Here is a 14,383-nt window from a genome sequence, read left to right as displayed (position 1 = left end):
TTCAGGCTGCATCCTCATTATAACTATTAATAGTAAGTGCCTGACAGGGTCCCTGACTTTGATGTTATGGGCTAAAAGGCAAAAACACACGAGGGGCAACCAGTTCGAGGTTTTCTGTAGCAACTGGAAAAACATCAATACCAGCTGATGATAACTGAGCCAGGCCACTCTATCGACTGAGGGACAAGGAACTTCAATTTTAAACATTGTCTCTGTAACTCAGAGTTAAATGAATGGTCACATGGCAGCAGATGGAGCTTCACCTTCAGCCCAAGTGGTAGATACCTTTGTTTTTAGAGCTGGATCCCATTAAGCAGATAGGAAAGACAAAGGGAGGGGAAAGGAGTTTAATACACAAACAGAGCAAATAATGTGTTGGCAGCAAATGTCACAACGCTCCCCCTCTCTTGTAACTACAATGGTGCTGGTTCCTTCTGCAGTGGTTTGGCACCTGCACGCAGGTCTCCCAGGACCGGCTACCCTCCCCGGGCTGCTGTTGGAGGCTGGGCTGCAATGGACCCCTGGTTTTCTCTCTCTTCCCTGCTTTGTGCCAGGGTGCGACGGGTCTGACAGAGCTGGCGATGGTGGCACCGTGGGCCCTGGCTGCAGGCGTCATCTCCTCTCCTTCAACCCAGCAGCAGCCCCCAGCCTCACTCACTGCAGCCCACCTCAGGGCTTCTCCGGACAGCGGGCACCTCCGCCAAGCCTCCAGTAGGGGGCGTCGGGGGTTGCAAGGGAGTTGTAGGGGATCTGAGGGGCCCGGGTGTTTGGGGGAGAGAGGAGGAAGCTGCTTGCCAGGGAGATTCGTGCGCGAGCCCCGGGCTGCAGAGGGGAGCGGGGTCTGGGGCAGGGCCAGGCTGCAGAGAGCAGCCAGGGGGCGGCGGATCCCAAGCAGCTGGGAGCACCGAGGGCCGCGAGCTCTGTCGCGCGGAAAGGGCGCGGGCGGCTGTCCGGGAGGCGGGGCCGGCCCGAGCGCTGGGCGGGGCCGGGCCGGGCTCCAAGCTCTCGGCAGCCCCGCTGTCCCGCCAGAGCGGGCTGGAGGGGAGCCGCGGCTGCAGCATGGAGCGCGGCGCGGGGCAGGGGGCGCCCGTCTTCGACCTGCCTAAGGTGAGCGAGCGGGTCAGCACGGCCGGGCCGGGCAGCGAGCTGCGGCTCTGAGCCGGGCGCCGGCTGCGGCTCTGAGCCGGGCGCCGGCTGCGGCTCTGAGCCGGGCGCCGGCTGCGGCTCTGAGCCGGGCGCCGGCTGCGGCTCTGAGCCGGGCGCCGGCTGCGGCTCTGAGCCGGGCGCCGGCTGCCTGCCCCGGCTCTGAGCCGGGCGCCGGCTGCCTGCCCCGTGCTGGGTGCTCCTGGGTCCGAGCCGGGGGCTGCGTCCCTTCCGTGGGCGGGCGGCTCCGCGGTGGGGCAGCCCCCCGCACCCCGGCACGTGCCTGCCCCCCGGGGCAGTCGGGGGCCCTGCCTAGAGCCAGATTCGTGGCCACCACGCGAGCCGGGCCAGCCCCGAACCCCTGGGGCTGGTGGGCGGCGCGAGCCCACCTAGGTCTCCCGGGGACACGCGGAACGCGGGGAGACCCAGCTGCACCGCACGGGAAGGGCCATTGCCCGCAGCCGGGCTTGTATTTATCTTGAGTGGCTTTGCCAGCCAGAATCTGTCGCCCCCCATTTTGCTGGTAAGCGTTTGTGTTCTGCTGCTTCCACTTTCTCTTGCTCATCCTGCTGACTTATTATTTGTACTGCGGTTAGCAGCACCCACATTGGGCTAGGCGCTGTCTATGCACGCGGGAAGATGCTGTCCGGTTCTCGCCCTAAAGGGACTGTAGTAGGAAGCCTGGTCTGACAGCAGAACTGCAATACCTCTTGCTGCTGAGAGAGTCGCTGGCACAGCACTGACATCGTGTAACGGCAAGTGTTTGTAGTTTCCAACTACAGCTGCACCAGCTGTTGCTGCCTTTTGATAGCAGTGAGCAGGGGCGGCCGGTTTGTATAATTTTTGGTGGTGCCCAGAACAGGTCCAAGTCCGGCCCCCCGGCCTTGTAAGCCAATATACTGTATATTTTTAAAAATAATGTAAAAATGTGAGGGCTCTGGGGTGTGAGAGGGGGCTCAGGGCTCTGGCCAGGGGTGCGGGCTCTGGCCAGGGGTGCGGGCTCTGAGGTGGGACAGGGCTCAGGATGAGGAGTTTAGGGTGCAGACAGGTTGCCCCGGGGTAGGGGCTTGCGAGGAGGATTCCCCCACACCCTCTCCCTGCAGGCAGCAGCGAGCTCCAGGGGAGGGGCCCCCACTTCCCCCCTGCACCACACTCACCTCGCACCACTGTCACTGCACATGCTCCTAGGGCCCCTCTCAGGTACACGAAGCCCCTTCGCCTCCCCTGTGGTGGGTGCCCAGGGGGCTGCCATCCCATGTGCGCCTCCTCCCCTGCTGCTGCCCCTCACTGTAGCCTCACTGGGGGTGGGACTTGCCCTTGTCCAGCATGGGGCAGGAGCGGTGACTGCGGCCCGGAGGCCCCCTGTTTTGGTGAAGGGTCCTGCTGGAAAATGAAAGGGTCTGAGCGGGAAGGGCAGGCTCAGGGTCAGCCTGCCCTGGCAGTAGTGCATGGGGGTCACTAGGACCCTGCGGCGGCCGTTGATGCCAGGAGGCAGCATGGAGCTGCAGGAGAGAGACTCTGCTCCAGGGCCCTGGGGAGGTGCGCAGGGGTATTAAGTAGGGACCGGGGGACATTCGGGGGAGGCGCGTGGGGACGTCAAACGGGGCCGGGGGAGAGATCTGGCCCTGAACATTGGTGGATCTGGGCCCCTGGGCCCTGAATATTGCTGGAGCCCGGGCATCACGGGCCCATACAACTCACCACCCCGAGTGATGATTGTGGATAGCCAATGTTTAGGAAAATAAGCAACATATAAAAAGATTGTTAATGCAAAAATAATTTAAACTAAGCACCAAGCATTAAATGAGCTAGAGATTGATGGAATCCTTTCACAACAGTCACCAGCAAATATATCCCAGCAGTACTGTCAGTATATAGAGTTGATAACAGTACAAGTAGTGAAGTGAAAAGTATCTAGCAGCACAAGAAAGCCTATAAAGAAAATGGTGTAAGGGATAAGATGTTGAAGTTTAGCTCATGGTCTGTTATATCCATGCATCCTGTCGTCTCCCCACCATCCAAGATTGGAGGGCAAAGGATGTTTTTTCAAAAAGAAAAGGAGTACTTGTGGCACCTTAGAGACTAATCAATTTATTTGAGCATGAGCTTTCGTGAGCTACAGTTCACTTCATCGGATGCATACCGTGGAAACTGCAGTAGACATTATATACACACAGAGACCATGAAACAATACCCCCTCCCACCCCACTGTCCTGCTGGTAATAGCTTATCTAAAGTGATTTCCAGCACAAATCCAGGTTTTCTCACCCTCCGCCCCCCCCCCCCCCCCACAAACTCACTCTCCTGCTGGTAATAGCCCATCCAAAGTGACCACTCTCTTCACAATGTTTTTTCAGACTCACTCCAGACAACTAAAAATCACAAAATATTGATTGGTTTCAGAGTAACAGCCGTGTTAGTCTGTATTCGCAAAAAGAAAAGGAGTACTTGTGGCACCTTAGAGACTAACCAATTTATTAGAGCATAAGCTTTCGTGAGCTACAGCTCACTTCATCAGATGCATATCGTGGAAACTGCAGCAGACTTTATATATACACAGAGAATATGAAACAATACCTCCTCCCACCCCACTGTCCTGCTCCCACCCCACTGTCCAGCAGGAGAGTGAGTTTGTGTGTGTATGGGGGTGGGGGGGATGTGAGAGAACCTGGATTTGTGCAGGAAATAGCCCAACTTGATTGTCATGCACATTGTGTAAAGAGTTGTCACTTTGGATGGGCTATCACCAGCAGGAGAGTGAATTTGTGTGGGGGGGTGGAGGGTGAGAAAACCTGGATTTGTGCTGGAAATGGCCCACCTGATGATCACTTTAGATAAGCTATTACCAGCAGGACAGTGGGGTGGGAGGAGGTATTGGTTCATATTCTCTGTGTATATATAAAGTCTGCTGCAGTTTCCACGATATGCATCTGATGAAGTGAGCTGTAGCTCACGAAAGCTTATGCTCTAATAAATTGGTTAGTCTCTAAGGTGCCACAAGTACTCCTTTTCTTTTTTTGAAAATATTGATTGTAAATTTTGCTATTTTAGAACTAATTTCCATATTGAAAAAAGGTCTAACACTGAGATTTAAACTTTCTGTTAATGTGAGCAAGCAGGAAAAGCAGGCAAGAGAGATGACCTTCTAGGAATGACCTGGAAGATTCTTTGTTGACTACCCAAGCTTACGATATACCCATTAAGCCTCCTAGTGAAATCAGTGCTGGAAAAAGGGGTCAAATTTATGGTCATGGAGTGTAAGGGACTGCGGAAGACTCTGTGATGGCCTAGCTAGGGAAGAACGCTTTCTCATGCAGATGGTTACTATCGGTCAGTGTCGGACATGAGGAACCGGTCGGAACCGGTCCACAACCGGCCCCTTGCCAGTAAAGGAGCACAACCCTGTAGTAATTATACATGAGCTGATAATGTTAAGTGTATATTAATTCCTGCTACCCGCCCCTTCATTGGACTCCGTCCCAGGCATTGCTCTGGTGCGCTGGGCTCTCCGCCTCCGTGACAGCAACGCTTGGAGTCCCCGTTGCGGGTGTGTCAGTTACGTTCAGTAAAGCCAATAATTCGTCGCTTTGCCGCGTTTGAGCCTCGCTTTTTCGGAGCACCCTTGCCAGGCCTCCCGGGCCTAGACCAGAACATGGAGTATGAAGTCCTGTTTATTGGCAGACCAGGGGCACAGCATGGGAAGCAGCAGTGAAAGATTCCTCCAAGCTATCCTGCTATTGTAGCTCAATGCTGACCTGGAATTCCCCCATTAGGATCAGAGGAGAGTTCAGTCTACATGATGCATGTGGTCCTTTGCCTCCTGGTTGCTACTGCCAACAAAGGGGGAAACTAGTGGTAGTATTTTTGGGTGGATACCTGTCTGCTTTGATCTGGATGGAGGCCACAAAATTACTGTTAGATGATCCCTTTCAGTCACTATCAGTATGAGTTCCATCAGAGCCATTGATCTGTAGGTGAAATGCTGTGTATATTCTCAATTCCCTGAGTCATCCAGCCTCCCATCACCTTTATAACCACCATTTAAAACAAAGGATATTTGAGAATGTTCTGCTTGCAGCACATTGAAAGAATAATTTACACTCTGTGTTAGATGAACATAGACCAAAAAGTTTTCTTGGTCTTATTGAATTTAGATAAATACATCTTTTGTGTAATGTGCAGTATGTTTGACATTAAATTTTTCAGAAATAAGCATAGGGTCTAAGCTGGTCTCAGTGTGTCTCATTTAATGAAAAATAAAGGTCATGACACATACCATTTTCCTTAATAGCTTATTATTTAAAACTTAGGCTTTCTGGAGAACCTCTAGTGGCTAAGTAGTCCATTGTTAGAAAAAATCAAACTCGGAGCTTACATTTTTTATATATATATATATATATATATATATATATATATATAAAGCTTCAGTGACTGTGTGCTGATAATCACATGTTGATAGGATTCTGGGATATGTACTAAGGATGCTCTGGCTTTGGGTTATAGAGTGATTTTTGTTCTCTTAGAACCTTCATTGTTGTAACAGGCTTTCTCTTTCAGATTTTTTTTATTTTTGGGGGTATGTTTTGTTCAGTTCTTTGCTGGTGACAATTTCTGTCTGCCCAAAGACATCACACAGATCACAGCTGTAAAATGTACTCTGATATTTCACTTAGCCATTTGCAGTACAAATACATCTGAAGCAAGGTCATAGGTTACACTTTATGTACACAAATCATGGTGTTCATTGTGTTTATACTTGGGCAGAAAACATAAAGAAGGAGAGAGGGAAGAATAGAAAATAGATGCTTAGTTTCATATCCTTGGTCTCTTGCAGAGAACATCACCAAAGAAGCCACCTCTTAGCTAGCTTCTGATCTCAGTTACTGTGGTACAAAATCTGGCATAAATGATATCAGAATCTGGCTCTCTTTTTGAATCTTTGACTCGCTTCAATCTTTGGTTTACTTTGGTTGCTGCTGGTAGGACAGAATTCAGCTTTCAATAGGCACTTCATCCAAATGGGTGGCAGCTAATTCTCAATCTGTGGTTAGTTATCCTCAACTGAAAGGGGGAAGAAAGAGAGTGGATGTGAGACATCACATTGTTGAGCCATCTTCCTGGTTTTTCTGCAGGGTGAGAGGTTAAGTAAAAGATAAACATCTGCACAGCTCATTAAAATTTCAAACAGCTGAAAATGCCTCTATTCTTTCAGTTCCTCAGAAGTCAGAAATCACAGAAATGTAGGACTGGAAGGGAGCTCAAGAGGTCTAGTCCAGTCCCTTACCCTGAGGCAGGACCGAGTATACACACCCATTGCAGAGGTTTATCAACATGTTCTTAAAAACCACCAGTGATGGCGATTCAACAACCTGCCTTGGAAGCCTATTCCAGTATTTAATTATCCATATAGTTAGAAAGCTTTTCCTAATATCTACCCTAAATCTCCCTTGGTTCAGGTTAAACTGATTACTACTTGTCCTACTTTCAGAGGACATGGAGGACAATGGATCACTGATCTCTTTATAACGGCCCTTAACAGGTTTGAAGACTTATCAGGTGTGTCTCTCCCCCCCCCCCCTTCTTCTTTTCTCAAGACTAAACATGCCCAGTTTTTTTAACCTTTCCTCATAAGTCAGGCTTTCTAAATCTTTTGTCATTTTTGTTGCTCTCCTGTCGACGCTCTCCGATTTGTCCATGTCTTTCTTAAAATTGGTGTCCAAAACTGGACACGCTACTCAACTGAGGCCTCACCAGTGCCGAATAGAGCGGGCCAATTATCTCCGATATTTTACATGCGACACTCCTGGTAATACACTCCAGAATTCTATTAGCCGTTTTTGCAACTGCATCACATATCTCCTATTCAATTTGCGATCCATTATAATCTCCAGATCCTTTTCAGCACTTGGTCAGTTGTTATTCTCCATTTGATTTTTTCCTCCCTAAGTGTGGTGCTTTGCGCTTGCCTTTATCGAATTTCATCTTTTTGATTTCAGATCAGTTCTCCAATTTTTTCAAGGTCATTTTGAATTTGAAACCTGCCTTCCAGTTTCCTAGCAATCCCTGCCATCTTGGTGTCATCTGCAAATTTTATAAGGCTACTATTCACTCTGTTATCCAAGTCATTAATAACTATGTTGAATAGTACCAGACTTAATACAGACCCCTGCAGGAACTACTTTTTGAGTACTGTTTTTCAATCAGTTGTGCACCCATATTATAGTAATTTCATCTAGACCACATTTCCCTAGTTTGTTGATGAGAGTAACATGTGGAACTATATCAAAAGCCTCACTAAAATCAAGATCTATCACATCTGCTGCTTCCTCCCATCCACTAGGCCTGTAATCCTGTGAAAGAAGGTGTCAAGGTTCCTTCCCCACTCTGAACTCGAGTACAGATGTGGGGACCTGCATGAAAGACCCCCTAAGCTTATTCTTACCAGCTTAGGTTAAACACTGCCACCACCAAAGTGTTACACAAAGAACAGGGGAAGTGCCCACTTGGAAACATCTCCCCCCCCCAAAAAAAATATCCCCCCAAGCATTACACCCCCTTTCCTGGGGAAGGTTTGATAAAAATCCTCACCAATTTGCATAGGTGAACACAGACCCAAACCCTTGGATCTTAAGAACAATGAGAAGCAATCAGATTCTTAAAAGAAGAATTTTAATTAAAGAAAAAGTAAAAGAAACACCTCTGTAAAATCAGGGTGGAAAATACCTTACAGGGTAATCAGATTCAAAACATAGAGAATCCCTCTAGGCAAAACCTTAAGTTACAAAAAGGTACAAAAACAGGAATATACATTCCATTCAGCACAACTTATTTTATCAGCCATTTAAACAAAACAGAACCTAATGCATATCTAGCTAGATTACTTACTGACTTTTTACAGGAGTTGTGACCTGCATTCCTGCTCTGGTCCCGGCAAAAGCATCACACAGACAGAGAGAGCCCTTTGTCTGCCCCCCCCTCCAGCTTTGAAAGTATCTTGACTCCTCATTGGTCATTTTGGTCAGGTGCCAGCGAGGTTATCTTAGCTTCTTAATCCTTTACAAGTGAAAGGAGTTTTCCTCTGGCCAGGAGGGATTTAAAGGTGTTTACCCTTCCCTTTATATTTATGACAGAAGGAAATTAGTTTGGTCTGGCATGATTTGTTTTTGATGGTGGTCATTATTTATCATCCCATTATGCTCTAGATGCTTGTAAGGTTCATGTTCTTTCATTCTGAGTTTTTTCTCCTCTGAGCTTGAGCTGACATCAGAAAAATACAGCTACTTAGAAAAGTCTGTACACAGGTATTCTTACGCATGTTTTATTCCAGTAATGTGTGTGCCATCTCCGGTGGGAGATGCCTCTTTACAGTCATGCCATCAAACCCCAGCCATCCTTAGACGTTAGACACCAAATCCTACTTGGAGTTACAATGATGGAACTCCAGAGAATCAGTACATTTCGTCAGTGCCATTAAGAGCAGAAATTGACCCACAGTGATTACTTTAATTTTTTGCCATCTGAAGCATAAATGACTGCTTCTCTCATTTATGCATCTCACTGACTGTTAAAATAGTGGAGTAGCAGGAGCCAGTAAAGACAAGATATGATCCAGGGGAAAAAATGCTGTGTAATTTGGAATCTGATAGGTAGCCAAGTCATGCTTTGCATAACTTTTCCAGATCCTGAATCCGTTAGTGAACCCAGATTGCCTCTTCTCAGTTGTAGCACCGTTTGGTGCCAAGAACTATCATCTTATTTCATAGAGACATTCACTGATCACTTGACTGGCTTCATGGGCCACCAAGAACAAGCTAAGCACAGGTCAAGACCAGAAACATAATGCCCTTTTTCCAGGAATTCAGCCTGTTCACGTAAGACATCATAAGAAGCATAGAAAGCACCTGTGACTCTGACCCCTTCTCTTTCTGGATTCTAAAAGAGTACAGAACATCTGAGACTCCTCTGAGCAGATATGGTCAACCCCTGTTTTGACAAGAAGGATCTGTCACTCGCTCTGAAACATGCAATAGACAATACCAAAGAAACTATCTTTTGACATTGAGACTGTACTAACAACTGCTTGGATGTCTAACCTGTTTTTCCTAAGCAAGCTAATTGAGAAGCTAGAAAAAAGCAGTCTGTAAAACTAGTAGTCTTCTGGATTCCTCTGTCAGGCTACAGTCTAGAATGTGGTATGGGTACAGCCCTTGTTGCTTTAGTGGATGACTTTCTCCTGTTACTCAGAGTCCTTGGGAGGGGACAGATACTACCTATAGTAGAAAATTAGAATTTCTGGCCCAGTGTCTTAGTAGAAACATGTTGTCCCTTGCTTGTACTCTGACAAGGACCTCATTTCATGAGTTGTCTCTAATTAGCATCAAGGTGCCTGCTTTTCATCATAGCTCTTATAACTTCCCTGAGACATAAGGCATGACTAGTTCCTAATTGACAGCATGCATCTGAACCAGCTGAGCAAGGTGCTTCTGAGAGCAGGAATCTCTGCACTTTCAGTACTTTGTCCATTCAAAAGAACAGCGGTAGCAGACAGAACAGTGGGATGAGAACACAGGCCGGCGTGCGACATGCATATGCTGTCCAACAGACTGTGTAGCATTGCTGTTGAGTTATCAAACCCTAATAAATCCCAGGAACTTCTAATGTAGGGCAGCTGTTACTCCGAACCCTCCAAGGTTCAATGTGTGTGATGGGCCTTTTTTTAATGGTGACAAACGCCCAACATGAAGTAACAGAGAAGAGATGAGAAAGCAATATGTGGCATCTGTCTAATCAACAGCATTTTCTGTAACCTTGCTGTAAAGATCTCACATTTCTAATACCGATGATTTACATTAAAAACTCCTAACAGGAAGCTTTCTTCTAGAGACTACATCTAGATGCCATTTCCACAACCATTTCACCACTGTCTTAGTATTAGGGAGTTTTGGATGAGCTTCCATTTATAAATAGTAGTATCCAAACAAGATGACTGTTTTCTCCCTGTATGTGTGTGTGATATGCTAAAGAGTGGAATTGCTTTTTGGGAATGGAATTGACAGTTTAATGCTAGATATTGCACATACTCAGTCACTGCCCAGGAAGCAACAGGCTGCAAGCTGGATGGGTATTTTCTATGACAGAAAGATTTTTGTGACTTCCCAGAATTTTCTCATTTGCTGAAAGCCTTTTGACATAGGGACAAAGTACAGTTTACTGGGAAAAAAACAAGAATGGGTGGATGATGCTATCATGCAGTGTCAAAGTTTGATTTCGCTTTTCAGATCACTACCTTGGCTTCAGACAGTGGATATTCACGTGTACAGGTCATCCTTCCTCCTACCACATGCTGAGTTTTGACCTTTCTTAATTTTTTCTACTTGAAGTTTTCAAAGTTATTCAATAACTGAATGAGTCAATGGATACAGCATGCAATGACTGTAGTGTCCAGTTATTGTTCATGTTAATATATGGTGGTTTAGAAAATGCTGATGATGTGCTGATACATACACCTGAGCAAAGTGACTGATGATTAAAGGCCTTTTTAATTATTAAACAGTCATTGACTGGGTTATCCATTAATACCCGCTTCAATTGATCAGCATAATGGGTAGAGTTGTGTGCTCATTAATATAAATTATTTGGGTCCTTAGGTTTTGATCAAATCAACCACTGATTGAATTTAGGAAACCCTGAAAGTCAAATTGTTAGGGGAAAGGTTGACAGTGCCTCATTCCCATTTCATTTACACAGTTAGTAAAAATCAGTATTAGAGTAATAGATCTTAAGGCTAGAAGGGACCACTAGATCATTTACTCCAGCCTCCTTCATAGATATCACAGGCCACCAACACCACCCAGCACCTGCACACCAAACCCAACAACCAACGTTAGATCAAAGCATTGTAGCCCGGAAGAGAGACTACTATTATGTGCCACAGGCATGGGTGGCAGGTGAACCCCACTTTGGGGAGGCTAGCCTGCCAGCCCTGCCCCTTCCACCCAAGGCCTTGCACACTGGAGCCCCAAAACCCCCATCCCACCCCATAAAAGGAGAAGCCCTGACTCTGAGGGGGCCCCCATGACTGGAGGAGCCACGGCCGACCTGCCTGACCCAGCCACATTGGGCTAAGCTGCCACCTCCCCCCCCCCCGCCATCTCCCCTCCAGCCACCGGGCACCCCCTGCCAGAGTCAGGCCTGCCCTAGCTCCGGGCCAAGCTGCTGGTCTCCCTGAGCACTGGGCTGAGCTGCTGGCCCCCAAGTGCCTGCCGGGCCGAGCTGCCCCCACGCGCCCCCCAGAGTTGGGCCAAGGCCAAGTTGCTGGCCCCTTTTAGTGCCAGCTCCTTGGGTCCCTGAAGTGCACCCCAGCCAAGCTGCTGACCCCAGCACCTGGCTGAGCCTCCTCAGTCTGCCAGCTCTCCACATCCCTCCTCGCTCCCCTGTCTGGAGGACGAGGGACATGGTGAGCGGTGGGGACCTGTGTGGGGGTGGGGTGTAGAGTGGAGGAGGCGGTGGGGGTCTTGAGGAAGGGCCGCGGCCACCGCAGCCCAGGTGTCCAGCGGCGGGTCAGCGGCAGCCTTGCCTTCCCTGTTATACCTGCCACCCATGGCCACAGGCAGACAAGAGGAGGGGCTGAGGCCTCTGCAGTGGCAGGGAAATTAAGTGAGATATACCAAGATAATCCTGACAAGTGACCTGCACCCATATGATACAGAGGAAGGCAAACCCCCGCACCACAGTCAGTGCCTGTTGGACGTGGGGGGGAAACTCCTTCCAGACTACACGTGTGGTGATCAGTTAAACCCTGAGCGTGTGAGCAAGATCCAAGCAGCTAAGCATCTCTGAGAGAGACTGCTTGGTGCCACCTCAAAGCCCTGGCCCACTCTGTCCAATGTCCCATTCCAGTTGTGGCCATCCTTGACGCTTCTAAGGAAGGAGATTTGAACCCCACCCACTACCCCAGAATACACTTGGAATCCTTTCCTGACCCCTGCAGCTGGCCAGCTGAAACCCTGGAGCATGAGCATTTAGCGATATAAACTGGAAGTGAGCCCCAGGGCTGTTAAGCCCTGCTTCCTACCATCACAAGCAATCCCGTCATACAGTCACACTCATAAATTTGTCCAGCTCTCTCTCAAAACTAATTAAGTTGTTTGCCCCCACCATTCCTATTGGGACATTGTTCCAGAACCTCATCCCTCTGATTAGAAACCATCCTCTACTTTCCAGCCTGACTTTGTTCATGGCCAGTTCATATCCATTTGTTCTTGTGCCGACGCTATTCTTTAGCTTAAATAGCTCTTCACCCTCCCAGGTATTTACCCCCCTACATATTAACTTCCATGGACCTTTCCCTAACTTTGGTGTAAGTGAAAAGGAAAATCAGGCCTTAAAACAGAATGAATAAACACTCTATATGTCACCTGGCTCAAAGGCTACTTTTCTGGGTCACCGTATCTGATGGCCTTTTTTTAAAAGCCATCTGTGAATTTACTGATTATGTAAGTGAAGGGCAAATGGCCCTGTTGAGAGCCAGGTATGCTGGGTACCTGCACTTTCTGTGCACGCTTACCCCTCTTGACCTTCAGTATTGCCTCAGCTAGTCCAGTCTTGGATCTCTCTTCTCAACAAGGCTTGAATATTGTGACAGTTTGCAAAGTGGATTTTTGACATGGACCAACCAGCTGATGATCAACAAGCTCACTCTCTTAGGGCACAAATAGGATTTGAAGCCAGATCTCCAGAAGGGAAGCAAGTGCACATCATGTCCCATCTACCCAGCCATCTTTAAAGATGGCTTGAAGAACATGTTGCTGGTTGCAATACTGATGAAGACCCATGGACTGAGCAATAGGTCATCATTTGTCAAGCAGCCCTGAAAGAGTTAACACTCAAAGGAATTCAAGAGACGGCTTTATCTGATTTGGCCCACTGTGGAGTTAGTTTTATAAACCAACAAGCACAGTCATCCCTTCCATTGTCCTCTGCCAGTGCAGATGTAGCCTGCTTCTAGCCAAGGGAGGCTTAGCCTGTTTGGCAGTACTATGTGAGGGCACCAGCTGGAGGGGATCTTTCAGGGGGAACATTGCGCAACAGGCAAAACCCTGACCGAGAATTAGTTGATCTGCAGCACATTTATAACTTAGTCCAAACTGCAAGGCCTTACTAGTACTATATCATTTTGTATATACTATAGCTGTTTCCTCTGTCCTGTCATGCAGGGCAATGTATTTGAGAGCATAGCCTCTTCCATCTCTCACTGTTCTGGCCCCTCTAAGGGTATAATATAAATGTTCCTTAGTTCTCTGCTTGCTTTAGCTTATTTGCACTTCTCTGTGTAGAGATGTGGTCCAGTGAAAGCTGATGTATCTAAGTCCTAAGTTGTTGGAGAACTCATTGATCTAAAATAAGGTCATGTCCCTTGCATACGTTGATGATTTTCCCAAACATACCTAGTCTACTGAGGACCAGTGTGCCAGCCAGAATGACCATGGTTGATCGTGTCACACCAGGCATCGTGTAGCAAAGTTCTCAGATCTGGCTCAATCCTGTGAATCCACCAATCTCTGGAGTGGCCCTGCAGGTGGTGCCAGGTGGGGTCAGTGTGCACCCCTTTGCCCTTCAATGGAAAGTTTGAAGTAGTACCTGATAAGGACCCCGCTCAGAGTAATGAGCGAGAGCCAACGATGGACCAGTGGATGCGGGCCAAGTTCCCCAGCAGTGGTGAAGCTGGATGAGACATCACTGGATGTTTGGACTGCATAGGGTAGAAGAAGAGCTAGATCTTTGTAACGGTCATCCCCGTCCTCAAGAACCAATAGCACCTGGCAGAAGAGTTTCTGGGAAAGGGAATGGTGTTTCCCCAGTCCCAAGGAGGCAGAGTGAAACAAAGAGTCGATCAGCCATGATAAACAACGCAAAAAGTTCTGTGCTTATCCAGTTCCCTACTTGTCCATTTCATTTGGATAGACAAGGCTTTTGTCAGATTTTGCTAGTTCCTTATAGCCCAGGGAATCTGAGGATGCTGGGCATTTTCCTTGCAAGCTGCACGCTACTTTGCTCAGATGCCCCTCACCCAACTTTATTATCCCTGTTTTATTGCAAGCTATTTGAGGGGGAGAGAACCCTCTCCCGGAGACATGGAGTGGAACCTTGTTACTTTCCTGCTGCAGTTTACCAGTGTCTTGTTTACAATAGCAACAGAGGGTAGAGGCAGGTGGCCCACAATTTAAAGGAAGCTACTTAA

The 14,383-nt window shown here is 48.0% G+C and overlaps 1 protein-coding gene across 1 annotated transcript in view; it reads left to right on the top strand.

Moving 5' to 3' along the window:
• The first annotated feature begins 846 nt into the window (after positions 1-846).
• LOC140897231 (adenosine deaminase-like) overlaps positions 847-14,383 on the top strand; it is a 37,239-nt gene continuing 23,702 nt past the window's right edge. Inside the window, exon 1 of the mRNA XM_073309625.1 lies at positions 847-1,107. Coding sequence (XP_073165726.1) covers positions 1,060-1,107 — 48 coding nt within the window. The 5' untranslated portion in view covers positions 847-1,059. The remainder of the gene's footprint in view (positions 1,108-14,383) is intronic.

The sequence above is a fragment of the Lepidochelys kempii genome, chromosome 13, assembly GCF_965140265.1.
Source record: "Lepidochelys kempii isolate rLepKem1 chromosome 13, rLepKem1.hap2, whole genome shotgun sequence".
Classification (NCBI taxonomy): domain Eukaryota; kingdom Metazoa; phylum Chordata; order Testudines; family Cheloniidae; genus Lepidochelys; species Lepidochelys kempii.
Note: the sequence above shows the minus strand (reverse complement) of the source record. Positions and strands in the feature narration are given on the sequence as shown.